At 43.0% G+C, this 23201-nt stretch overlaps 4 protein-coding genes and 1 long non-coding RNA gene across 6 annotated transcripts; 3 read left to right on the top strand and 2 right to left on the bottom strand.

Moving 5' to 3' along the window:
- The first annotated feature begins 48 nt into the window (after window positions 1–48).
- LOC135341279 (translation initiation factor eIF2 assembly protein-like) lies at window positions 49–1255 on the top strand. The gene has a single exon (XM_064537793.1). It carries the CDS (start codon window positions 76–78, stop codon window positions 1129–1131), a length of 1056 nt encoding a protein of 351 aa, XP_064393863.1. The 5' UTR covers window positions 49–75; the 3' UTR covers window positions 1132–1255.
- On the bottom strand, window positions 1250–8948 carry LOC135341265 (gamma-tubulin complex component 3 homolog). Its single transcript, XM_064537775.1, has 21 exons — window positions 8795–8948; window positions 8662–8707; window positions 8544–8605; window positions 7974–8137; window positions 7413–7555; window positions 6720–6868; window positions 6542–6654; window positions 6160–6285; window positions 5698–5872; window positions 5559–5653; window positions 4780–4962; window positions 4609–4711; window positions 4431–4558; window positions 4315–4379; window positions 4060–4264; window positions 3820–3955; window positions 3676–3764; window positions 2719–2850; window positions 2122–2262; window positions 1946–2065; window positions 1250–1441 (listed from the first exon to the last, which is right to left on the bottom strand). Exons 1-21 carry the CDS (start codon window positions 8883–8885, stop codon window positions 1325–1327), a joined length of 2583 nt encoding a protein of 860 aa, XP_064393845.1. The 5' UTR covers window positions 8886–8948; the 3' UTR covers window positions 1250–1324.
- A 6-nt stretch (window positions 8949–8954) lies between these two features.
- Window positions 8955–12405, top strand: LOC135341280 (uncharacterized). The gene is made up of 10 exons (XM_064537794.1): window positions 8955–9116; window positions 9206–9324; window positions 9504–9637; window positions 9994–10073; window positions 10159–10207; window positions 10334–10466; window positions 10555–10624; window positions 10778–10907; window positions 10988–11113; window positions 12183–12405. The coding sequence occupies exons 1-10, from the start codon at window positions 9031–9033 to the stop codon at window positions 12288–12290; spliced, it is 1035 nt and encodes a 344-aa protein (XP_064393864.1). The 5' UTR covers window positions 8955–9030; the 3' UTR covers window positions 12291–12405.
- On the bottom strand, window positions 12280–16626 carry LOC135341270 (uncharacterized). The gene is made up of 4 exons (XM_064537782.1): window positions 15143–16626; window positions 14919–15083; window positions 14481–14706; window positions 12280–13249 (listed from the first exon to the last, which is right to left on the bottom strand). Exons 1-4 carry the CDS (start codon window positions 16418–16420, stop codon window positions 12534–12536), a joined length of 2385 nt encoding a protein of 794 aa, XP_064393852.1. The 5' UTR covers window positions 16421–16626; the 3' UTR covers window positions 12280–12533.
- A 2-nt stretch (window positions 16627–16628) lies between these two features.
- Window positions 16629–19312, top strand: LOC135341291 (uncharacterized). Of its 2 annotated transcripts, XR_010396544.1 has the most exons (4): window positions 16629–17364; window positions 18521–18664; window positions 18827–19038; window positions 19129–19312. It is a non-coding gene; the product is annotated as an uncharacterized LOC135341291 (long non-coding RNA). The 2 variants fall into 2 exon arrangements; XR_010396543.1 differs by having other exon boundaries at window positions 16631–17364; window positions 18827–19312.
- The last annotated feature ends 3889 nt before the right edge of the window (window positions 19313–23201 follow it).

The following is a 23201-nucleotide window of genomic DNA, read 5'->3' as shown; positions in this document are numbered from 1 at the left end:
ACACTAGTTTGGAAAGCACAAAAGTAATAATGTTGTGTTGGGGGTGTGTCTGCTCACATGCAGTTTTAATTAATCATGGCTGGAATAAGTGCCTCTGCTCTTCAAGCTGTCAAGCTGAAGGCTACTGACCAGGTACAGGACAAGAGTGCCCCTCTCTACACAATATCTAATGAGTCTATTGAGAAAGAAGAGGAGAGGCGTGCCTATTTCTTCTCCACTGGCCTGGATCAGTGGTACAAAGAGCTGGAAGATGTCACCATCCCTACAACCTTCCTGACCCTATCTCCCGACGAGGCGAGAGAGATAGTATCCTATTGGACCCAGTACTACTGTCACAAGAGCAGCCATGACCCTATCCTCGATGAGTCTGACATCAAAATCCCTCCAGCTCTGGACAGCCTTGTTGAACGTATTTCCAAAATGATATCTACTTTCTCCCCCGATGATGGTGTATTTGTGAAGCTGTCTACAAGATCTCCAAAGGACTCTCATATTGCCTTCGCAAGGGCCGTGAAAGTTTACAAGTCTCTACCAAGCCCATCGTCTGGAAACGATAAGCTCATCACATTTGGCGATATTTCCCTGGACAGTCTACGAGTGACGAACGGACGTGAGGCTATCAAGTTGTTCATATCGAGTGATCGAGTTGGTGAAGATTTGGAGTACGCCTTAGAGCCAGGGGACAAAGACTTTGATGCAAGGGTCTCCATTGTCATCAGGAAGTGGGTCAAGATTCCATTATGGTCTGAATTCCGTGGTTTTGTTTGGGATGGCAAACTCACCTCGATAGGTCAGTACAATCACCCTGTGGTGTTTACAGAGCTGTTGGGAAAGACAGAGCAAATAAAATCCGATCTTCAAGCATTTTACGACCGAATCAAGACCAAAATTCCTCTGAAGAGATACATAATAGACTTTGCGTGGGTAAAAGATTGTGTGTATTTGATTGAGATCAATCCATTTGATGGTGAGATAGTGTATCCTGCGTCTACTGGGCTGTGGAGTTGGGCCGAGGACAGAGATCACATGATGAGGGGAGAGTTGACACTTAGAGTACGGACAGAGAGACAGTCGGAGTTTGTGCTGAAGAAGACTCTTGATCCGCAGTGGAGGAACGTACTGTTTACATAGAATACTTGTGTTTTGTTATAATTATACATGCTTCTCTAATACAGCAATTTGCTTGTTCATGCTCGATTAAACCATGCATGATTAAGCATGCACCTTGAGTACATTCATTATCATAAACTTTGTTGTTTAGTAATTCATTTATCAGCAAGACAGTGGTAATAAATGAAGATAAAATTTAATTACAAACAGACTGCTATAGATCATTAGCCAGTGAGCTGTAATACTCATTAAAGTCCAGTCTGAAGCACAGGAACTGCAGGCTCTGTTCAGGGTGAGAGGTCAACTTGCCCAAGAACTCCTTTATCAAATCCTGCAGTACAAAAACACATAATAACTAACGAAGTGTCATTAACCCGAGGCCATGCCACGCGATGCCGATTTTAGCTACATTCCCTTGAAAGTACGGCCACCTCGATATACCGGCCATTTAGTTTGGTACAATCCGGCCCCCTGAAGTACGGTCGCCTCGATATACCAGTAGTTTTTTGTTTGGCACAGATTCATAGCTTGATCTCTTGCTGCACAAAACTCGCCGCTATTCCGTATACTGGTCAGTTCTAGCTGCCCCAAACTAGGTAGTTTTATACGTTTATTATGGCTGGATATGACCGACATGATGTGTGGTTTGGCAGACAAAATTGCAGTACACTTTAATAGAGAGCATAATGATTCATTATCCTCGAGACAGAACCGCAAAATTAGTAATTAGATTTAAGGTAAGGTCGCATTTTAGCTGCGGCTATTTTTTAAAATGTAGTCACCTCGCTATTCCTGCCAAACTACACGTGACCGGATTAACGATAATCTACTGTACCTTAAAAGTTTCCCTGTAGACTGATATTTCAGCTCTGAATGAAGAGACCTTCTCCTCCACAAATACTCTCTGTCTCTCCACCTCCACTCTTTCCTCACTCTCCACAGTCCCCCACTGACCCTGAAGAGAGAAAACAACAGATACTCAACTAAGCTGTTTTACGTATTTACACTCACCCCTTCTGTTCTTTTCTCCATCTGTTGTCGCCTGAGAGCTCTCCTATTTACCTCCTCCAAACACACAGTGTACATGGCATCCTGCTTCTGTTGTAAGTTCACTATCACATCAAAGATTGCACGCACCCTCGTCTGAATGGGCTATAGTGTGTGTGTGTGTGGAAGGAGGGAGAGAAGTTTGTAAAATAGCATTGACCGTGTGTGTGTGTGTGTGGAGAAAGAAGGTGATTACAGGATATTGTTGTACTTACTACCATCAAGGGCGTATACAGAAAAGCAGGCAATTTAACTTTGACCCTGCATGTGGGTTTAATCCCTTTAGCTTGGAGTTCTTTAACTAGCTCTGCTAGAGACCTAACATTCACAAGAACTAACTGTAGCACTATCAATATCGGCGTAGTCACGATCCATGATCCAAGAACAGCTAGCTAGTCTCTAATATTAACCCCGTAAACCAGCCTACTCTGTAAATTGATGAAAAGTCTGTAAATATTTATGGCATATCCAGTCTTAAATTTTGCTGAGTACATTAACTGTATGCTTAGTTACATGCCCTCTCCCCTTGCTACCATGTATATACACGTATGTGATGTATACCTGTGATTGTGTATCCAAAAGACATTGTGTGGTGACCTTTTCCAGAAACTGGTTATGAGCATCAATGACCTGGTCCAGATCTACTGCTGCCTCCACCCTCTTTACCAGTGCAGCCCAACAACACTCCATCACCTGGGGAAGAGTTCACTAATTCTGTGTGTACAGGTACACTCCACTGATAACTACAACACTGAAATGCTATTTACAAGAAGGAGTGCTATAACAATAAATGCAGAGTATGTATGACTAGACTAGAGGCATGCTGAGAACTGTGCATCAGCATGTGATGCAAAGTCAGCAAAGAAGCTTGGGGTCTGCATATATGGCTCCTGATATGTTCTGGGGGCTAAAAGAAGCAACAAACCACAATTCTAGCTTTCTATTTTATGGACCCTTTTCCATTTTTCCTGGTACAGGATCAGTTCAACTGTAAATACGTACTTCGAATAAAGACCGCGAGCCAATGTGCAAGTTCAAGCTTCTTAGCTTTTGATCGCTTCCGATCGCTTTTATTCAACAACGAAGCTTTAACCATCAAAATCTGCCACTATTAAATAACTTGCTGTGTGAAGGCTATTCACGCTGTAAACGTAGTGCAGGTGAGTAGAGAGTAGACTCAGATATTACTAACAAACAAACCTAACGACGACTACTATATTGGTATAACCCGTGGCCGCCCACGCACCTCGGGTTAATAAAAGATTGTGAAGAAATATAAAAATGAAAACACCGCAGGTGCTGAATGCCTCGGTGGAGGTGCCAAAGCTTTATAGCAATGAGGCTACAGTACTACATGTAGTACTAGCTATTAAATAAACACATGTACAGTAACAATTCTTAAAACAGACAGACAGGCAGACACACAGACACACTACCGTACACCTTGGTGTGCGCATCGCTGTGCGTGCATGCGCACACCGAGGCATACTCTATCACATCCATGTATTGTAATAATACCTCAAATGTGATGTAGTACTGTAGCTGAGATATGAAGTGGACCATAGCAGACAATAGAAGGTTAAACTGATGCAACACAGAGCGGAGCTCTACAGAACACAGCATGTTATAATAAACATCGATAACAACGAATTCTAACTATACCTTTGATGGTGGATAGTGTCCTGTGGTTGGATGTCTGGTTCCTCCACATATTGGCAAGGCAGTACTCCATCCTCTTGCCACGCCATAAAAAGTTGAACATCCTCAGATACTTTAGCATGGCATCAGCCGTGAAAACCTGAGGGAAAGGGGGTAGACAAAATCTAAACAGTGCACTACGTTGGGTAAACACATTGTCCACACAGACTCTAACGTATACCCGGTACATGTAAGTTAACATACAGTGCTGATCGGGCCAGTGACATGGTAGTGTAGACTGAAGACGTCCCAGCCTTGATCCCCAGGGCTCAGATCCAGCATTCTCACGTCTAGTCGGTTTAAGATGTCTGTCGTCTCAAACTGAGCGTTGGTGGCCCTTACAGCTGTCTCTAGAGTGCCAGTCAGGTTGTGAAGGTAGAGAGAGGAGGCCGGCTTGAGGAGTTCTGGACTGGAGTAGACTTACTGTACGTGTAGCCCAAAGGGAAAAACTTAAGTTACGTTAGAAGGTCCATGAGGTGCCTTATAAAGTCTCCTTGTCCAAGCAGTAAGTATCTCCTCAATGCCTGTGCAATGGTTACAGTAGTACATTGGGACACCCTGCCATCACACCATACCTTGAGATGCTCCATGAAATTGTAGCTGTTGTGCAATGTTTTGAGGAGGTATTTGCTGGTCTCCTTGTAGGCCGAGTTCACCACTGCCTGTAGCCCAGGTCCAGTCATAGAGTCAAATGAACATCGCCCTACGAAATCATATAATAGCAACAGTCATACAATACATCCAGGAGGCTACCTTGTTCGTCCAGGTACCAGTTTCTTAGAGAGGCTGCTCCCAGCTGGGTGTGGTCTTCACAGCTTTGCCGAAGAAAATTTATAGACTTGCCAATGATTAGTATCTGAGAGACATATAAATTATACACAGCATGAAAGTCCATACAAATAATTATTAATGGATGATATTGACCTTTTGTGCTAGTTCCTTGCTGATGAATGAAGGGAGCATGCTTTGTCTCAAGTTGTACTTGGACCTCCAGAGTTTCTCCAGCTTGGAGGAGTCATCACAGGAGATGAAAAACTCCAGAGACTTGTCCATGAGCTCCCCATCGAATATCCAGCTGTTCAGGATGGAGTTGATGGGCTGGTAAACCTGCATATAGCCAGCTATAAACACAGTGTAGCAGTACAGCAGGTACGTATGTACGTACGTAGCGCTGCAGAATCAATCTCTCGGGACTAATACATGCACTTTTCAAGCCACGCCCTCACACTGGCGCGGTTTTGGATCCTAGCACAGAGCAAGTGGGCTGGGCTACTGAAAGTTAACCGCAGCCACCCACGTACTGAGAAATTAGAAGAGAAACGAAAGTTACACAATTGTCAAACCGACTATTTAATTCCTTTTGCGTCGTTACGCCGATACAAGATCTATGGCCACTGAACCACTGATGACAAAAGAGACCAAGGAGGGCACTGCAAGCACAGCAAGCGAGCTGGTCATTGGAAGGGAGCTGTACCAAAGAGTAAAGGCACCAAAGTACAAGCACCCCCAGGAGGAGACAGACTCTAAGACTCTAGGTAACTATTAACACAATACTGAATGTTTTTAACTATTTCTACAGGGAAGATGACTCTCAAGAAAGAAACAGAAGTGGATATCCAGATTATCATACGCATCATGGAGAACTGAACATTAATTTTCTACATGTACAGTGCTTTAAAACAAACCTTCTGTAAAATGTGTACCTGATTGAGCAAATGTTTTATCAATGTGTTGACGTTGACATCTCCATGTTGAGAGTATGCATAGAGAGCGGAGATCAGAGCTCCTCCCTTCAGTCCTGCAGTCAATATAGAGTACAATAAGCATGAGGCTTGTACCTACTTTTACAGCCATCCACTAGTACAGCGAGCCACTTTAGTCTGTCCATGGGGTCATAGGTCCACACCAGTAACCTCCTCAGAGTGAGGGCCTGTGAACCTGTCCTCTGTTGGGCCTCCAGCACTGCTATTAGGCGGTAGTACTCAGTCAGCTCTAATGCCAGTGCCGAGCAGAAACTCTGGAGGGGGATATTGCAATACTGTAACAACCACTAAAAAATCATGAGAACCCAGGTTTCACAACCAAGGTAACAAAGGCAAGGGTAAAGAGTGTCTTCTTAGGCTTAGGTAAACAAAGTGTTTAGCTGGAAGTTACCAGCACCGGTAAGTTACCTGACACACTAATCCCTGTGTCTTGTCTCTGAGCTTGGAGTCAACAACGGCAATATAAAGAGTGTTTTCTTAGGCTTAGGTAAACAAGTGTTTAGCTGGAAGCTACGAGCATCTGGTAAATGGTAATGGTTACCTGACACACTAATCCCTGTGTCTTGTCTCTGAGCTTGGAGTCAATGAACTGCTTGATTTTCCTGTGCAACCAGCCCAGCTCAGCCAGCTTGTGAGTCAGCTCTCGGACAGAAGGGGAAACACACACCTGTAGACAAAGACCACAGGTAAATGCTACATACTGGTGATGGATGTTAAATTTCGCCAGGAGCCCATTACTGCTGATTTCGCTAATACATGAATATTCACTAATACAGGTACAAATTCACTGGCGAAGTCATCAGAATTATAGCAGTACAAATGAATTTGCCAGATCCTGGGGGGGGGGGGTGAATTACCCCCCTCAATACAGCCCTGACTAGGTAAAGTGCTCATTCTATATATTGGCAGTAGAGTATACTCACTTTCTTATCCAGTCTAAAGGCATCCTCTTTGCTGTCATAGTGGATGTGCTCTCCTTCGATATTCTGGAAGACAAAGATTAGATCCCTCACCAGCACACTCTCTGACAGTTGAACTGGAGGGGTAAATAATTAAACAAGAGTACATACCCAGTATATGAATGCATGTGATGATACTAACCGTCCTGATCAGATCCCACTGGCCTAGTGACAGAGTATCGATCCAGGGGAGTAGCAGACCAGGCCTCTCTTGGCCTGCCCATTATGTGAGGGACTGTGAAGGGTGTGGAGGACGACTGAGGGTGAGGGGTGCCTCCAAACAGGTCATGACTGCAGCAATAGCAAACCATAATAAGTGGAGGACAGGAGAGTATTAAAAGAGTGGGTGTTACAAATCAGGAAAACATCGAACAGAGGTTGGTACAATTCCTAATTAGTGGCTAGTTTTAGGTTAGGTAGTAGAGGAAGTTAGACAATTATTACGTTCACCACTTTTTTGCTGAACTGGCACAGCAATTGACAATGATATTCTATTTAAACTTCTAGCTGGTGTTGCACGATCATTGGAGACTGAAGGCAACATTTATGTATCTCTCTGGCTACTTTGAATATAAAGCATTCATTAACCAGCCCGATCCCCAGCAATCCCCTCGCCAGACAACAGACACAGCTAGCCAGGTAGCTCAGCAAAGCAAGAGTTAGCCATAACTTTTTTTTTACAGTTGTTCGGTATCTATGGTAACGTGAGCAGACATCACATGATTGATGACGCATGGCAAACCTCCTCTGGTTAGGTAGTGTCTGAGAAGCAACAGCAAATGCAACCATTTTGTTGCTGATTCAGGTATGTACTGGCACTATTCCTGTCCCTCACTTTGACTGGGTGTGTCTGCTATGAGAGTGCAGTGAGGAGAGCTCTCCGCTGGCCATGCTGCCAATTCCACTGGAGCCCACCAATGTCACTGAGTCACTGGGCATGGGGAGGAGGTGGCTCTGGGAGGCTGTCAGCAACGGGACCTGGAGGAGTGGAGGGCTAAATAATTGGAAAGAAAACTTGCATAATCGTAATTAGCTACAATTTACTGTACACACACAGCATAAAGCAAAGTTGCCATAATTATAAGTAAGCATTCAGTATTTAGACTGTTTGAAAGATCATACCACCATGCATGCAAAATAATTATAATGCTACAATCACAGTGCATAATCGTTATTAGCTTGGGGTCTACAATTTACTGTGCCACACAGCACATAAGTAAGTAGACTGGGCTGGATGGCTAAATAATCGGTTAAGAAAACGTTTAAGGATGTGTAAATACGTAGCAAAAAGCAAAAGCAAGCACAATCATATCATTTTACAGAATTGTAATGCAATCCAGACTGGGCTGCAGTTTAGGAATACTATACTACCAACAAGCGAACAATGAGTTCTCACCTCATTGGGTAGACTATAATCCCTGAGCCCAAAGCCAGAGTCGGCCATGAGTGTCTGGAGGAATGTAAGGAGAGCGGCCGGCCTCTGGATGATCCTCTGATTGGATAGCTTCCCGTTGAGCTCCACAAAGAGAAGAGCGTCACCCTCTCTGGCCTGTCTCGACACTGGTGTGTGTGTGTGTGTGTGTGTGTTAGGAGGAGATGGATCTACATAGTACATAGCATTGATTCTTAAGAGAGTCTACGGTCTTTCTTTGTTGGAAAGTTGTTTACCGGTTATTAATAGCAGGACGAAAAGTACCGTATTTTCGAGGCAGTAAATTTTTGAGGTTTTCGAGGATTAACCTTGAACCTCATGTCTACTTCCGGTTGAAACTGTAGGGGTATGGTCATTTGAACCTCTATCCTCGAAAATAAAATCCGCGGAATGCTTAGTTTGAGCAATCTGCGCGCTATACGATATTACAGAAAGTTAATGACAATGTGAAATCGTCGATCGTTATACAATCCAAAGCAACCAATTATATAACACTGGGTAGATCTCCCTAAGTAATACTAAAATTAGACTCACTAGATTTTTGGATAGTTTCCGTCAGCCTGAGGGCGTCGGGCAGTACACAAGGTATTGAATTGCTGAGAGTATGAGTCATACAATAATTTCATTCCAGTGTGCATTTAGAGATTCGTACCTCCTAAGTACAGATGACGTCAGTGCATACAGTCTGTTTAACTTGTCTGGAGAGGTAAAAATGATTGTATCATGATTACAGGGTGTGCTACATTAGAATATCTTTACAAAAGTGCACAGATAGACTTTTCTACCTCCATTCTTCCCTGCATACAAGGAACAGAGTTCATTTAGCAACTCTGGAACTGTCCCTTCTCTGCTTTGCTTGGCCCTGAAGGAAGTCATCTTCTTTCGAATTTCTTGGTTCAGTTCTCCCGCCCTAAACCGCTAAAGGGCAAAGGTCGTTATTTAACTCATTATGGGTGGGGTTGCATAGTTAATAATAATTTTTGACTCGAATTAATCCAGGAAAGTACAGTGCTAGTGCAAGATGTCCACTGAAGCAGCTATCAATGATCCAGACGCCTTCAGAGCAGCCCTAGCTGATGTGAGATCTGATGCCAGCCAGACTAATTGGTGAGTAGAGTGGATGTGTGGTGTGTGTCACCCCACCCCACTGCACACACACAACACTGACTGCACTGACTGCTACCCTGTCCACTCAGGGCACTATTTGGGCATGCTGATGGGAACCCCAACGTGGTCACCTATGTGGGCTCTGGGACTGGAGGTCTGGAGGAGATGGTGGAAAGTATTGACGACGCCCAGTTCATGTATGGACTAGGTAAGCTGGCCAGTCTAGGAATGCTGTCACCTAGTGTTTAGTACACTGCGGGGTGAATGTGTTGTGTGGACAATATCCACCCTTAGTTTGTTAGTGTGCTATGTGCATTCTTAATTCTCTGTAGTAGATCTACAAAACGTATACTTAATGGTTATGAGATTCTGTCCCTCTCCCTTCAGTTCGTCTGGAGGAGACGTTTGACATGTCCACCACAATCAAGTTTGTGTACATTAGATGGACTGGTACGAGTGTGCCCTTTACCAAGAAAGGAAAATTGGGTGTCATTCACGGGAGCATCGAAAAACACTTTAACGTGAGTCGGTCCTCTCTTGTTGTCCTGTGTGTTTGTATTGTTCTATTCAACTTTAATGGCCTTTAGTGTTTAGCTTTTTTGTTAGGCGTGGCATACGGTGATGGTAAAGCATCCCCTTGTGTTGGACTAGCTGCAATGAATTCCTAGCATAGTATCTATTCTCCTCTGGCTATACTAGTAGGCTCTTCTCTGCTCATATTTGGCAGAGTGATGGCCATGGAATGCTGCTATTGTATGTTTTCACTGCCTCCATTAAAGGGCATACCTGTGGCTGTCATGGCTACCGTTGTTTGTTTTTGTATCAGTATAAAAGTGTACACAATTATGAATCTATGTAATTATAAACTCACTTGCAGCCCTACCATTTGAGTTATGAGGTGGAAAGTAAGGATGAGGTAACAGGGGAGCACATCAGAACAAGACTACAGGAGCAGACGTATGTTTACCATCATCATAGCTTGCTAAGATTCACATTTGCTTTGAGTAATGTGATTCACCTCTGCCACACACTCTACATACAGTGGCACGAAGAGCAAGGTGTTGGAGGCCTCTGAGGGCAAAGTGAGACAAGTAAGTTCATTCACCACACTGTTCCACCCAATTATCTGCATTGTCTAGCACACCCTAGTTTGGATATGATTTTCTGATAGTACTAGCACTTTTACTTATTAGTTACCTTGTCTACCACCCCTCCAGGAGCGTGGGTTCATGTCGGGGACCTCCACCAAGATGGACACACACGTTGGCTCCACACCCACTAGGAGTGCCAACCAGGGTAAGATAGGCAAGATGGGATCATCCTTCACCGGGGTCTCCAAGGGAACAGGAGGTAATATAATTCACAAGTGATTACTTGCTCTATACATGGAATTGTATGTGATAGCTACATTAGGCTCATCATTAATACATTGATCCAGGCATGAAGGTTGATCAGTCAGTCCACGACTCCATTGCTGATGTCAGAGACGATAACTCTACCACTACCTGGTGAGTAGCGCATACACACTGAGCAAACCCCCCCTCCCTTCTAAGTGGCTATTCCTTACGATGTTTGCGTGCCTCACACTGTAACTAAACCCTACCAAACCAAAGGTATATATTATGATCCATTGTTACAGTAGTCTCCTATTTCTACCGTAGGTGTGCTTGCTATTATGAGGGCAACAACCCTAAAAACCCTCTCGTGGCCTGTGGCTCTGGACCTGGTGCTGTGGAGGACGTCAAGGAACTCATAGCTGATGATAAAATTTTGTACAGCCTTGTCAAAGTGGTAGGTGACTACACACACAACAAATGTACAAACACAATGTCATGTTCTGCCCCCCACACACAACACACACACACACACAGACTGATGTGGTAGATGACATCCCAACCATAAAGTTTGTGTACATTCAATGGATGGGTGAGAGCTGCAAACCCATGGCCAAGGCTAAGATCAGCACACACAAGGGAGACCTGGAGGGGATCTTTAAGGTAAGAGAAAACTGAGATATGGTCACACTTTCATGCACCCAAATAGTAACAGGGTTTCATACAGAGGGGTGGGAGCCCTGGGATTCCCCCCCCTGGAAATATGCAAAATTAATGATGTCATACCAAATTGTACAGTGATTCAGATAGATGTACATGTAGCTATAATAATTATTCTACATTTATCAATCAAAGAAAAAGCCTCTTACATACATCAGTAGTGCATACATATACCATATAGCAGGACATTTTCGTGGGGTGCAAAATTTCACGTTTTTCGAGGGCAGAGTAGTTAACGCGAAAATTAAAACTGGGATAAACTCCCACGCACCGGTATTTCACATGCAAAGCTATTGGTGGGTGTGGTTTCCTGGCATTGAACCGCGAATATTAGAACCCACGAAATTTTCTGCTGAGGGCTCTGGAGCCAAATAGCAAAAATGTGCGCCCGCGAAAATTTCCCGCTATACGGTATTTCATCTAGCACATAGTACAGTCAAAGTTTAGACAGGAAATTACATACACAAAATGATGTATACATGATGATACCCTTAGAAATTTAAAACCTTACAACGTACATGGTGGGACCATAGGCTCTGTACACACACTAAAGGTCAATTTGAGTACCTTTTCTGCTTTGCTTAATGTTTTTTTCAGGTGAGGTGAAGGTGTACAATGCAGTAAGAACAGTTAAGAACTAGACTAAGCACAAAAACCTCCAAATTGCACCTTAGACAATCATTCTGCCAAATTTTCAACGGCGTACGGCCGTCGTCATTTCCCCCCCTTGGCTAAAAATCCTGTATGAAACCCTGAGTAACAATCATACTTTCCCCTACATGTATGCTCACTAGCCGTCAAATAGTTTTGTGTTTCTGGACCCCTTTTCTGATGTTTCCACTCATCACTGCAAGCATTCTAAAACTTTGTTTTTTCTTAGCGTGCAAACCTTTTACGCAGCTATACTGGATTATTCTCATATACCCATTCGTAGCATAGGTTCTTTGAGGACTACCTCATTGGCTGTATATATACTCACAACTCTAATACTAACTCCCCCCCCCCCCTGCAGCCGTACCACGTCTCGATCTTTGCTACCTCCCCTACCGAGCTCTCCAGTCGAATCATCAACGATAAAGTGGCCAGTGCCAGTGGCTCAAAGTCACATGTTAAATCCTAACTGAACATTATATTAAATGTAGCACACTGCTATTAGCTGGTGACATCATAGCTTTGATATATAGATTAGTAATTTTTGGGGGAAGTGATGTTATAATAGTTAATTGAAAAAATGATGTAACTGTGTCAAAGTGGCTACGATAGATGGCTGATGATAAATGAAGGTTATTGAATGGTATATACGAGCTATACCGGTATACATGTATATGCATCATAAAAAAATATATAGTTTGGCGAATGGAATCTAATGCACCGCATGGATGGGTAGATGTTCATGAACATAATGAACACAGAATAGATGAGCATCATTGATTAACAATGGTTGATGGTGGAACACTCGATGAATGGCCTTGAAGAGTGCCCCGAAGGTAGCTCCCCTCCCCTCTCTCCTCTGCCAATTGAAAATCAGTTGGTACGACGGTGGATCGATAATATTAAACGATTTCTCCTGTAGAACAATCTTCTCTAACTCGTTAGGTGCGATTCCTAGTAGACGGCCAACATCCTTCCAGCAGTGTTCCAACTTTCCAGACAGATCTAGCAGGGCTTTATAACTTGGTGCCGACCTATCTTTTGTGAAAATGTCCAGAATCAAACAATGTTCTAGGTGTGGACTGAGCAGGACACTCGAGTCTTTGTTCTCACACACAGCAATGTCGACAATATCTACAGTCCTGAGTTGCTTCTTGAGTCGTATCAAGCTAGCGTCTCCGCCTTGACTGGCCACCCAATTGCCGAGAATTGTAAAGGTATCTTCTTTTTCATTAGGCCTGTACCCTATGTTCAATGCTTCGCACAGTCGTTGAATTTCAGGTAACTGGAGACTGATATCTGCGAGGAACTTGAGGTGTTCGGACGTTAGAGTATCAAGAATGATGTTCTGGCCTTGGTGATTGAGAAGTTTGATGATGTCACTGTCAACGGCATAGAGATAGGGACTGGTGAATAGGACTCTGTCACCTAGGAGGAGTAGAAGCAATTATATGAAATCAAAATTAGCTGTAATAATGAAAGCACTGCGGGTGCTGATGCCTCGGTGCCAAAGCTTTACGGCAAAGAATCTATAGTACTAGCAGACTATTATTACACACATGTACATTATTACATTTGCATGCAGGAAATGAGTGGGAAATGATGACCATAATTGTTGCTAAAAAGGATGCTGAAAGTTCAAAATCCAATAGCTGCAAACTGTGTGGCTTTGCAGTGCAGCTACCAATAGCTAGCGCTTTGAAGTAGAGGGGGGGAATAAAGGCAGGCGGAAAACACAGGGACATGCCCCCCCTGGATGTTTGTTAATTAGGTGGTCAGGTCTTAGGTGAATTACGGTGGGTTTTGGGGTTGCCTTAGCCTCGACCCCAGGCCGATCCGTCTCCAATTGAACGTATTTTTCAACTTCGTTCTATTAAAAAAAATCGGCCTGGGACCGAGGCTAGGGTTGCCTTAGCATTCTCGTCATACAACTCAGTGGTGGATCCAGACAGGTTCCATGGGTTCCATGGAACCCCCCTTTCACACAAGAACACACTGGAGATCAACTTACTATAGCTAGCAACTCAGCTTGAATGATCGTGATCTATATCTGTAGTTACTAGGATGATTTCATGCAATTGATATGTGGGTAGGGCTCTCTAAATACTCTAATGCGCATGCTCATTGCTTAGGAAAAGTGATGACCTTTTTTTTTAACGTTTTGGAACCTCCCTTTTAACATTCCTGGATCCGCCACTGCAACTAGTACCTGAACGCAAATTTTAGAGGGGGGGGGGGGATTTGAGCCAGGGGGGATATGATTATCCTCCCTTTCCCCCTCTATGACACCCTGGTAGTAAAATAGCTAACAGATTTTGCTACGCAAGAGTCTGCAAAAGCCTTCAAAGTAAGCAAAACTGGTATGACACCCCGGTAGTAAAATAGCTATGCTATATCAACAGATTTTGCTACGCAAGAGTCTGCAAAAGCCTTTAAAGTAAGCAAAACTGGCCATAACTCGAGTATGAAGCGTAAACAATCAAATCCTAATCGTGACTAGAAGCCTGTGTAGACACTATTGCTTGCACTTCAATTATCATTGAGCAGCTGTAGAGCAGTCTACGCACGCACGCACACACACACACACACACTACCGTATACCTCGTATGCGAACCCAAGATAATAATTATGCTGCTAGACATGTGTGTACATTAATTACCATTCTTAGTAATGGGTATCTTTTCCACTGGAGTGGATGTGATAATGAAGCAGGGTGTACAACCGTTATCAGTGCGCGCTCTCTGTGCATACATCCAGCAGTGCAGCTTGGAATGGACATTCTCACTCAAGTGATACACGTCATAACACAGTCTAGGGGGATTATGAAAGGCCTGCCCAGGCAGTTTTGCCTTAGATGAGGCAGACAGTATCTGTTTCTCAAATATCTGAAAATAATGAACACTGAATAGCTTTATAGTGAAAGAAACGCACAAATAACACAAACACATAACTGAATACGTAGCTTATAAACTCTTTAATATATCTGCACATCATTATCTCTTAACTTTTATACATAAACTATATCACTGAATAGCTTAATCTTAGTGAAAGTACAGAACCCTTAGTACCTCATATATACACATCATAATCACATTACTTTTGTACTTGCATATGGTTTCTTCTCAGACGCATCAATCTTCCAAATGTTGTCACTCCAAGTTTCTGGACACATTTCAAAAGAGCCTCCTCTGATTCTAACATAATCCACACGATAAAGATAAAAATTCTTGCAAAATAACTTCTCTGCCAACTGCCACAACAACTATGTGTAGATACGATGCGTAAGTGGGTCAGTCTACAATACTGTTAGTTTCAACATACCAAGATCCCTGTGGGGTTGCTTTGACAAGCTGCAAACTGCACCTTCCAGTCTCCCGTTGATCGATCAGAGGGCATGCTGCAGGCTATGCTGTACTTGAAACCAGACTCATCTTCCTCGGCCGTTAGACTGTCCTGTGATACTGGCACAGCTGGAGAGTCACACTCCATACTGATAGCATCTTGACGAGGGAGGGGTCTTATGTTGACAGCCTCTGTACTGTTAGTGAGACTTACCAAGCCTTCCTCAATGGACGTCTCCAAACTGCTACTTTTCAAATTCTCCATCTTTTTCATATTTTTACTACTTCCAGGTTTTTTAGTACATTTTCGTACAGGATTTCTTCTCGCAGCGACTTTCGGACAGAAATGCTTGACTTTGATGACAGCATGGTATCCATCACTAAAGTCAGCTGGGACTTCGGTGTTGAGGTTCAGTTGTTTGTCTTTACCCCAGGTCAATACACAGAGGGAGCCATCGACAACGGAAGCGTGGGGAATCTTGACAGTGACGTCCTCGAGAAAATGAAAGCGAGGGTCTTGATATATCCACACTATCACAGAGCAAGGGTCTGCATCATCCATTAGAGTGAACGGTTGTTGCAGATAAAAGTGCATGGAGAGGTAGAAGTTGGGAATGGCTCCAGGGATGGCTTTGGGGGGGATGGTCACAGTGACACCATGCAGTGCAGAGTAGAGAGTCCCACCTTTATTCGTGAATACGCCAAACTCAGGATTCCCAAGATCTCCTTCTGGTGGTTGGAAAGGTTGTGAGAGGTTAGGTGCATCCAATTGTTGTAATTCGGTTTGACTTTGAACATGCCCGTCTTGCAAAACAAAATGCACCAAGTCAGTGATTACAGCGTGTAGATCTGAGCCAGGTGCGGGTTTCATTGCTTCAAGTGAGCCCTTCATCAATCCCATTAGATTTTTTGCACTGTCTTGTATCGTTTTCACATCCTCTAAATTTCCCACCACTGTTTCCGCTCCCTTTTTTACAACAGGTTCTTCAGATTTAGAGATGGTTAGTAACAATTGAAGGTATTTGACAAACTTCTCTAGAGACATTTTTTTCATTGTTGCCAGAAGCATATCCAAGGAATTGTGTTTGTTTTTGATCGCTTTACCAAATTTTCTGCCTATAATCTTCTCCGAAATCATCTTTTGAATAAGTGTTTCGATATGATCATCCATATACCTCTTGAATGAGTCTCCACTTTGATAAAGAACTTCTCCAGGTGAGATGCCGTAAAAATCTGGTCGTCCAACAGCTTCAGCCATAGATATCTCCCTTCTTATATCTATGCTTCAGCAGAGCATTCATTTTTCTTAGGCTCCATATGCCTATAGCTAATTGTCAAACCTATTATATGTTGCACAGAGACCTGTATTTCAACATAGTTCCCTCTGACTACAGAGACTATAATTATCTATAGACTAGATCTAGTTACACTGTAGACATGTTGACAAGGTTCAAGCCACAAGAATTTTCGTGATGAGGGAAATTCCCATGGGAATTTCTCTCTCTCTCTCTCTCTCTCTCTCTCTCTCTCTCTTTTTAATTCTAGCTCTCTCAGCTCAGTTCCCGGATCCCACTAGCACTGAGAAGATTGATCGGAGGAATGGAGGCTGTGGAGTAATCCTTGAGAACAAGCTGTATGTGTGGGGGCAGCAATGGTTAATCATGTTATTCAGAGCAGGACAGTGACTCCAGCTCAGACTCTGATGAGATTGATGATTCAGAAGAAGAAAACATTGATCCTATTAAACTTTGAAATGAACGATTGTCACCCTCCCTCATCCCAACGATCCGAATCATCCTTTTGATGTTTTAGACCTCTCCACAAACGAATGGTTTCGGTAATCGACTAGCGGAGAGTACCCCACCCTTGGCCTTGGCTCCTCCCTTAGTGTTCACCACATGCACCCCTCACGCACCATCATCCTGTTCAGTGGGTTTTAAAATGTTCTCTTCAATATGACAACGAGGTCTGTCCCCTGACAGAGAGTGGGTGTGGGAGAAAGCCAAGCAAACGTTACCTGACTGGAGTGATCATCCACAATGATCAGATGTTTGTGTTTGAAGGAGTGGAGAAGGCCATTCGTGAGATAGGGGACCCTGCAACCTCAGGACCCAGGGGCTAAGTATCTCGCCTACGTGGAGAATAGAGTTGAACCTGACAATGGATGTACCAATGAGTACCTGGAGTTCAGCATTTACACAAGTGAGTGGAGTTGACTTGACTTTTTATTTTTCCGAAAATTAATGAGGCCTGTTTTGGTAGCTATATACAGTAGACTCTCGTTAATCTGGCCACCCTTGGGACAGTGCAGAGCTTGGCCAAAATAGCGAGGTGGCCACATTTTAAAATAGCCGCGGCTAAAATGACCCTACCTCAAAATCTAATGACTAATTTTGCGGTTCTGTCTCGAGGATAATGAATCATTATGCTCTCTATTTAAATTTTATCTGCCAAACCCACCAAAACATCATAACTGGCCGTAATAAGCGTACATTGAAAACCTCGTTTGGGGCAGCCAGCACTGGCCAGTATACGAAATAGCGAGTGGCCGCATTTCAGGGCGAGTTTGTGCAGTAAACATCTAGCTAGCTAGCAATTAGCCTCGACTCCAGCCCCTTCAATAGTGGCCTGGAATCGAGGCTAGCTAGCAATCTGTGCCAAACAAAATGGCCGGTATATCGAGATGGCCGTACTTCAGAGAGCCGAAATAGCGAGAGTCTACTGTAAACATTGAGTTTGAGTTAGCCTCGGTCCTAGGTTTGAACGCTGGAGAAAAAACGACCTGGGATCAATCGAGGCTACATTGAGTGCTCATAACTTGAGTTAGAACTGTGCATTTTCTAGGCTTCTAACTAGAGCACTGAAGTGCAAACCCTCGGCGTTAATTTGGGGTTTAGTGTAGTCTACATCTTCGAGTCAAATCAACCAATCAATCAATCAATAAGATTTATCCAACAGGAATGGGCACAATATAGGCCACTAGCCTCTTGAGGTGCTCCCTACACGAACATAAATGGTGTAGTAAAAGTTAAAAGGTAGGTAATCAACTAACTGAATGTGTTAAGGTAACGTCCAAGAGACATGTCATAGAAGGTACTATTGACTATTTACTAGGTAAATCGTTCCATAGAAAGCAGAAGCCGCATGTACATCTACGCCAACATGCAGGTTAAAGTTTCTTAGCTTAGTATTTGCTCACTTTTATTTGACAACAAAGCTTTAAAATCAAAATCTGCCAAATTTAAAACTCCTACCTTGTTGTGTTGAGGCTGAAGAAAAAAGCAAGAGTGCTTGATAATTGTAATAGGTCACAAATTGCAAAGCTACAGCATTGTACAATTATGTACGATTATTGTAGGTGAATGGGAGGCACCATTGGACAAAGGTGCATTTTGACCTGCATGATCAGCTAGGATCTCATGCATTCTCCAAGTTTGACAGTCATCGAGCTGTCCTGTTTGGGGGCAATGGCTCACTCGTGTGAGCAGACTTGGATACTAGGGTGAGGTAACCGTATTCAACTTGCCATGTGTCATAAATGCAACCCAGTGAAGTCCTTCATAGTTTTCAAAGGCATTATACAACTATTACTTGTGCCCCCACAATTCAATACACGCCACAATTTATATTGAAAGTACTACTGCTTGTAATCTTCCCACGCCAGGAATGGAGTGGTCCTGACTCAATACAATCCAGACGACCCAGAGGAGCCATGGCCGATAGCCACCCAGTTCTCCAGTTCTCCGTCCCGAGAAGGTGTGGTCAAATCCTATAGCCAAGGATTGTACTCCTCTTAGGCAAGAGTAGTAGACTGCACATCTTACCCGAGATCTGGTTATTCAAGTTTTGACAACACCTCAATAATAAACCTAAAAAGCAAGTGTAGCAACTTTTTGTCTTAAGCATAGTTATTTGTATAACTATTGACTACCTCTAACTGCAACTCCTCCCCTCCCCCGGCTGTAGCCATCATCTTTGCTACCCTACTACCTCCCCTGCCGAGCTCTATGAAAAGTGGTAGCTCAGAGTCACATGTTAAACCTTATTCTTTGTAGGAACACTGCTCGTCTCTTCTGACATGATAACTTGATTATTTATTTAATATGAAATGTTTACTTTGAAGCGATAATGAATTATTGAATGATTGTAACTGTTATTATTCATACGATGATGAGTCAAAGAGTGAAGGTTATTAATTATACAGCTGAATGGCTGAATGGCACAAAATAATGATGTATGGAAACAATTTGGAAAAATTAACTACTAGTCAGTGGGTAGATGTTTAAGAACACAATACATTGTATCTAGCTATAGCCTCGATCCTAGGCAGCACTTCTTCAGTCCAAGGTCTATGAAGGAGGCTAAACTGTAAGGTAGTCTCGCACCAGCCCCAATTTTGTTCTATAATTATGTCAATAGTCTACTAGCACTAAATTTTCGCAATTGCTCAACCATATAAATAAAGGTTCAAATGACCACATCCCTACAGTAGAAAGGTCTTTCAATCCATGATTCCAAAGTTTTTGAGGCACTAAATTCTCGAGGTTCGAGGTCAATCTGCGAAATTTAATTAGCTTTTTGAGTACTGTGCCACACAACTGTACACACTAGAGTAAAAGTGTGTACACTTGTCTCATTTTTACACTTAATTAACAATGGCATATTTGCTACCTCCTCTCCCTAGCTCCCATTCGAATCATCATGTAACAATAAAGTGGCTCTAAGTCACATGTCTTCTTCACTAAATAGCATACGCTATAATTATTATAGTGTACTGTTAATCATAGTTATCGTCAATAAGATTTTTTTTGAGGTGATATTACTGAATGAACGGTTGTAACAGTGCCAAAGTGATGATGATGATGATGATTATGTCAAAAGGAAGCACGATGAAAGGGAGAATGAATCAATTAGACTCTAAGTAAACAGTTTTGTGAGAGTTTTTCACATGTGTTCGATGTGGTTCGAACTTTTTCGAACTATAGCTATATATAGCTGTATAACAGTAACTACTTAGGGATGGGTAGATATTTATTAACAAAACGTACACAGAAGAGATGAGCATCATTGACCAGCTCTAGTTAATGGTAGTACACTCAATGAATGGCCTTGAAGAGTGCCCCAAAGGTAGCTCCCTTCCCCTCTCTCCTTTGCCAATTGCATATCAGTTGGTATGACGGTGGATCGATAATATTATGCGATTTCTCCTGTAGAGAAATATTGTCTAACTCGTTGGGTGAGATTCCTAGTAGACGGCCAACATTCTTCCAGCAGCGTTCCAACTTTCCAGACAGATCTAGCAGGGCTTTATAACTGGATGGCGACCTATCTTTAATCATAAAAGCGTCCAGGATCAAACAGTCTTCTAGATGTGGACTGAGCAGGACACTCGAGTCTTTGTTCTCACACACAGCAATGTCAACAATGTCTATAGTCTTGAATTGCTCTTTGAGTCGTATCAAGCTAGCGGCTCTGCCTTGACTGGCCACCCAGTTGCCGAGAATTGTGAAGGGATCTAAATCTTTGTCGTGGTCTGATGTTCAATGCTTCGCACAGCCGTTGAGTGTCAGATAACTAGAGACTGATGTCTGCGAGGAACTTGAGGTGCTCAGACGTTAGAGTATCGAATAACGTCCTGGCCTTGGTGAGTAAGGACTCTGATGATGTCACTATCAACACCATAGAGATAGGGGCTGGTGAAGAGGACCTTCTCACCTGGGAGGAGTAGAAATGTTGTGTTTATTATGCTTTGAGGCGTAGCCGCACGAGGAATACGGTAAAGCTGACTGTGTGTGTGTGCATGCGTGCGTGCGTGTGTATCTGTTCCAGCTCCAGCTGTAACTGTTGCAGTGCGACGAAAACTAACAGCTTCTATAGGCTTCTGAGGAATACGGTAAAGCTGACTGTGTGTGTGTGCATGCGTGTGTGCGTGCGTATCTGTTCCAGCTCCAGCTGTAACTGTTGCAGTGCGACGAAAACTAACAGCTTCTATAGGCTTCTAGCCACATTTAGCTTCTACGTCATTGTTCTAATTACAGCACCAAAACAATTAATTCGAATTTGGAAATGGTCTACATCTACATTTAAACAACATATTGAGAATTGGTTATTAGAATAGGGTGGAGCTAACAAAGAACGAAATATTCACATTACAGTGACCTGGTTGTCTCGAATATAGCCGCTCAAAAACAGTACCTTAAACGTTTGTGATCTAGCTATATCAGCACTCAAAGTAGTATTTTATCGAATGTATATCAGCAACAGCAGCATTTATCTGAGCCTAGCTTGCAAACTATGTGCTTGAAGCCATACTAACTGTATTTTATAACTGTAGGTTGTTGCAAGAGTGCATAAGAAGAGAAGAGTGTCGAACTACTGATACCTCTACACAAACACTGTACACAAAGTATCGTGACATCCTGTCAATTGCACGTGAGCAACTCGCAATTGATGACCTTTGCGCATAATTACGCAACACACAGAAGTTGTTAATAGTGAGTAAAGAGCGCAAGTGAAGAGGATCAACTCGACTATTGTCTCTTTTAGAAGATTTTTTTGAAGATATCGTCTCCTATCAGTGTGCAGTGAGCAGCTCCACAAGCTCTGAACGTTGAACGCAAACATTGAACAATTAATAGCTAGAATTTTTCGAAAACCACACCCTAAAAACGTCACGGTTAACATTTACTAGGAGATTACTAGTAAATTTATATCACGTGCGTGTCATGTTACTTTGTGCACCGTGTTTGTGTAGAAGTATCAGTAGTTCGACACTCTTCTCACTCTTGGTTGTTGGTTATGGTTGTGCTGGTTATGGTTGTGCTAACTAATTGACTAAGCGACCACAAACATAAAACTGATAGTTGGTTCTTCTTGGAGTGGTGCTGTAATTAGAAGAAAGACGATATCTACATGTACTGGTATACAAATAGAACATCAGGCCACACTCAACTATAGGTAGAGAGAAGTAATTATGATATGTCATTATTAAGAGGCGTGGTTTCCGGTTTTTGGCGCTGTGCAGCTGAAAAACAGTCGCTTTGCAACCGTTTTTTGACCCCCCTCAGTGGCGGATCTAGGGGGGATCCCAAGGTGCCATGGGAATCCCCCTTTCATACCTATTATGGTTTTACTACACCTACCAGCTAGCTATTTATCAGTTTTTATTGCTTAATTATTGTTCAATGATTTTACCTACTGTTTTGATGTATCAACTGCCAAAAGAGTGTTAAAAGTCAATCGTTAGCCTAGGCTAGCTAGTAGCTAAGTTGGCTGTTTGTAGCAGCTCTACGCAAGTCTAAGATGGGACTTCCCCTGGCTGAGAATGGGATTTTCCCTAGTCTTACTGCACAATGTGTGACCGAAAGTGGGCGTAACCCCAAAAAATTTCGCGCTATGCACGACTTTTACTACTTGTACTGTGCGCGCTGGTTTGTTTGGAACCCCCCTTTCCTTTTTCCTGGATCCGCCACTGCCCCTTTCAAAAAAGCCTGGCTACCCTCCTGCATTAACTGTACTATAGTAGACACAGTAATAATCAGACACATGTTAATTAATTACCTTTCATTATAGGTGGTGGTGGGGTGGATGAAATAAGGAAGGAGGGTGTATTGCCATCAACAACGACTGCTCCTTGCGTGTCTATCCATTGCCTCAGCTTGGAATGGTCATTCTCACTCAAGTGGGACACCTCAAAGCACAGGGTGGGGGGGTAGGGTAAGGACTGTCCCGCTTTATGTTCTGGAAAACGCAGTATCTGCTTCTCAGATATCTGTAAAATCACAAATGCAGCATAGTGAAACAAACTCTGATAATTATCATGATCTTGCTGTACATTAGCCTCCTTCTCAAGGCCTAAACAATTAGGCCTGCTACTGACTGCTTGCGCATGCGCAAAATTATTGGATAATATTCCCGTAATGTTTCCTGAATTTTTACCCGAATTATATCCTGAATAACATATACAGACAAAGAATACTCTTCATAAAGTCAGACACAGAGCTATATAGCTAGCTAGCTAGAGACAGAGCTGTATTGGT

The sequence above is a fragment of the Halichondria panicea genome, chromosome 9 (assembly GCF_963675165.1).
Source record: "Halichondria panicea chromosome 9, odHalPani1.1, whole genome shotgun sequence".
NCBI lineage: Eukaryota > Metazoa > Porifera > Demospongiae > Suberitida > Halichondriidae > Halichondria > Halichondria panicea.
The sequence above is the reverse complement of the archived record's forward strand: the minus strand, read 5'-3'. Positions and strand labels throughout refer to the sequence as shown.

What these genes read in the sequence shown, in the direction of transcription:
- LOC135341279 (XM_064537793.1), top strand. Translation starts at nt 76, where the DNA reads ATGGCTGGAATAAGTGCCTCTGCTCTTCAAGCTGTCAAGCTGAAGGCT.
- LOC135341265 (XM_064537775.1), bottom strand. Translation starts at nt 8,885, where the DNA reads ATGACTTCCTTCAGGGCCAAGCAAAGCAGAGAAGGGACAGTTCCAGAG. An exon ending in CTGGTACCTGGACGAACAAG is followed by an intron (nt 4,559 to 4,608) that starts GTAGCCTCCTGG and finishes ATGATTTCGTAG; the next exon opens with GGCGATGTTCATTTGACTCT. An exon ending in TCACTGGCCCGATCAGCACT is followed by an intron (nt 3,956 to 4,059) that starts GTATGTTAACTT and finishes CCTTTCCCTCAG; the next exon opens with GTTTTCACGGCTGATGCCAT.
- LOC135341280 (XM_064537794.1), top strand. Translation starts at nt 9,031, where the DNA reads ATGTCCACTGAAGCAGCTATCAATGATCCAGACGCCTTCAGAGCAGCC. An exon ending in CCAGTTCATGTATGGACTAG is followed by an intron (nt 9,325 to 9,503) that starts GTAAGCTGGCCA and finishes CTCTCCCTTCAG; the next exon opens with TTCGTCTGGAGGAGACGTTT. An exon ending in TGTACAGCCTTGTCAAAGTG is followed by an intron (nt 10,908 to 10,987) that starts GTAGGTGACTAC and finishes ACACACACACAG; the next exon opens with ACTGATGTGGTAGATGACAT.
- LOC135341270 (XM_064537782.1), bottom strand. Translation starts at nt 16,420, where the DNA reads ATGGCTGAAGCTGTTGGACGACCAGATTTTTACGGCATCTCACCTGGA. An exon ending in GCAACCCCACAGGGATCTTG is followed by an intron (nt 15,084 to 15,142) that starts GTATGTTGAAAC and finishes ATCTACACATAG; the next exon opens with TTGTTGTGGCAGTTGGCAGA. An exon ending in GATACCCATTACTAAGAATG is followed by an intron (nt 13,250 to 14,480) that starts GTAATTAATGTA and finishes TACTCCTCCTAG; the next exon opens with GTGACAGAGTCCTATTCACC.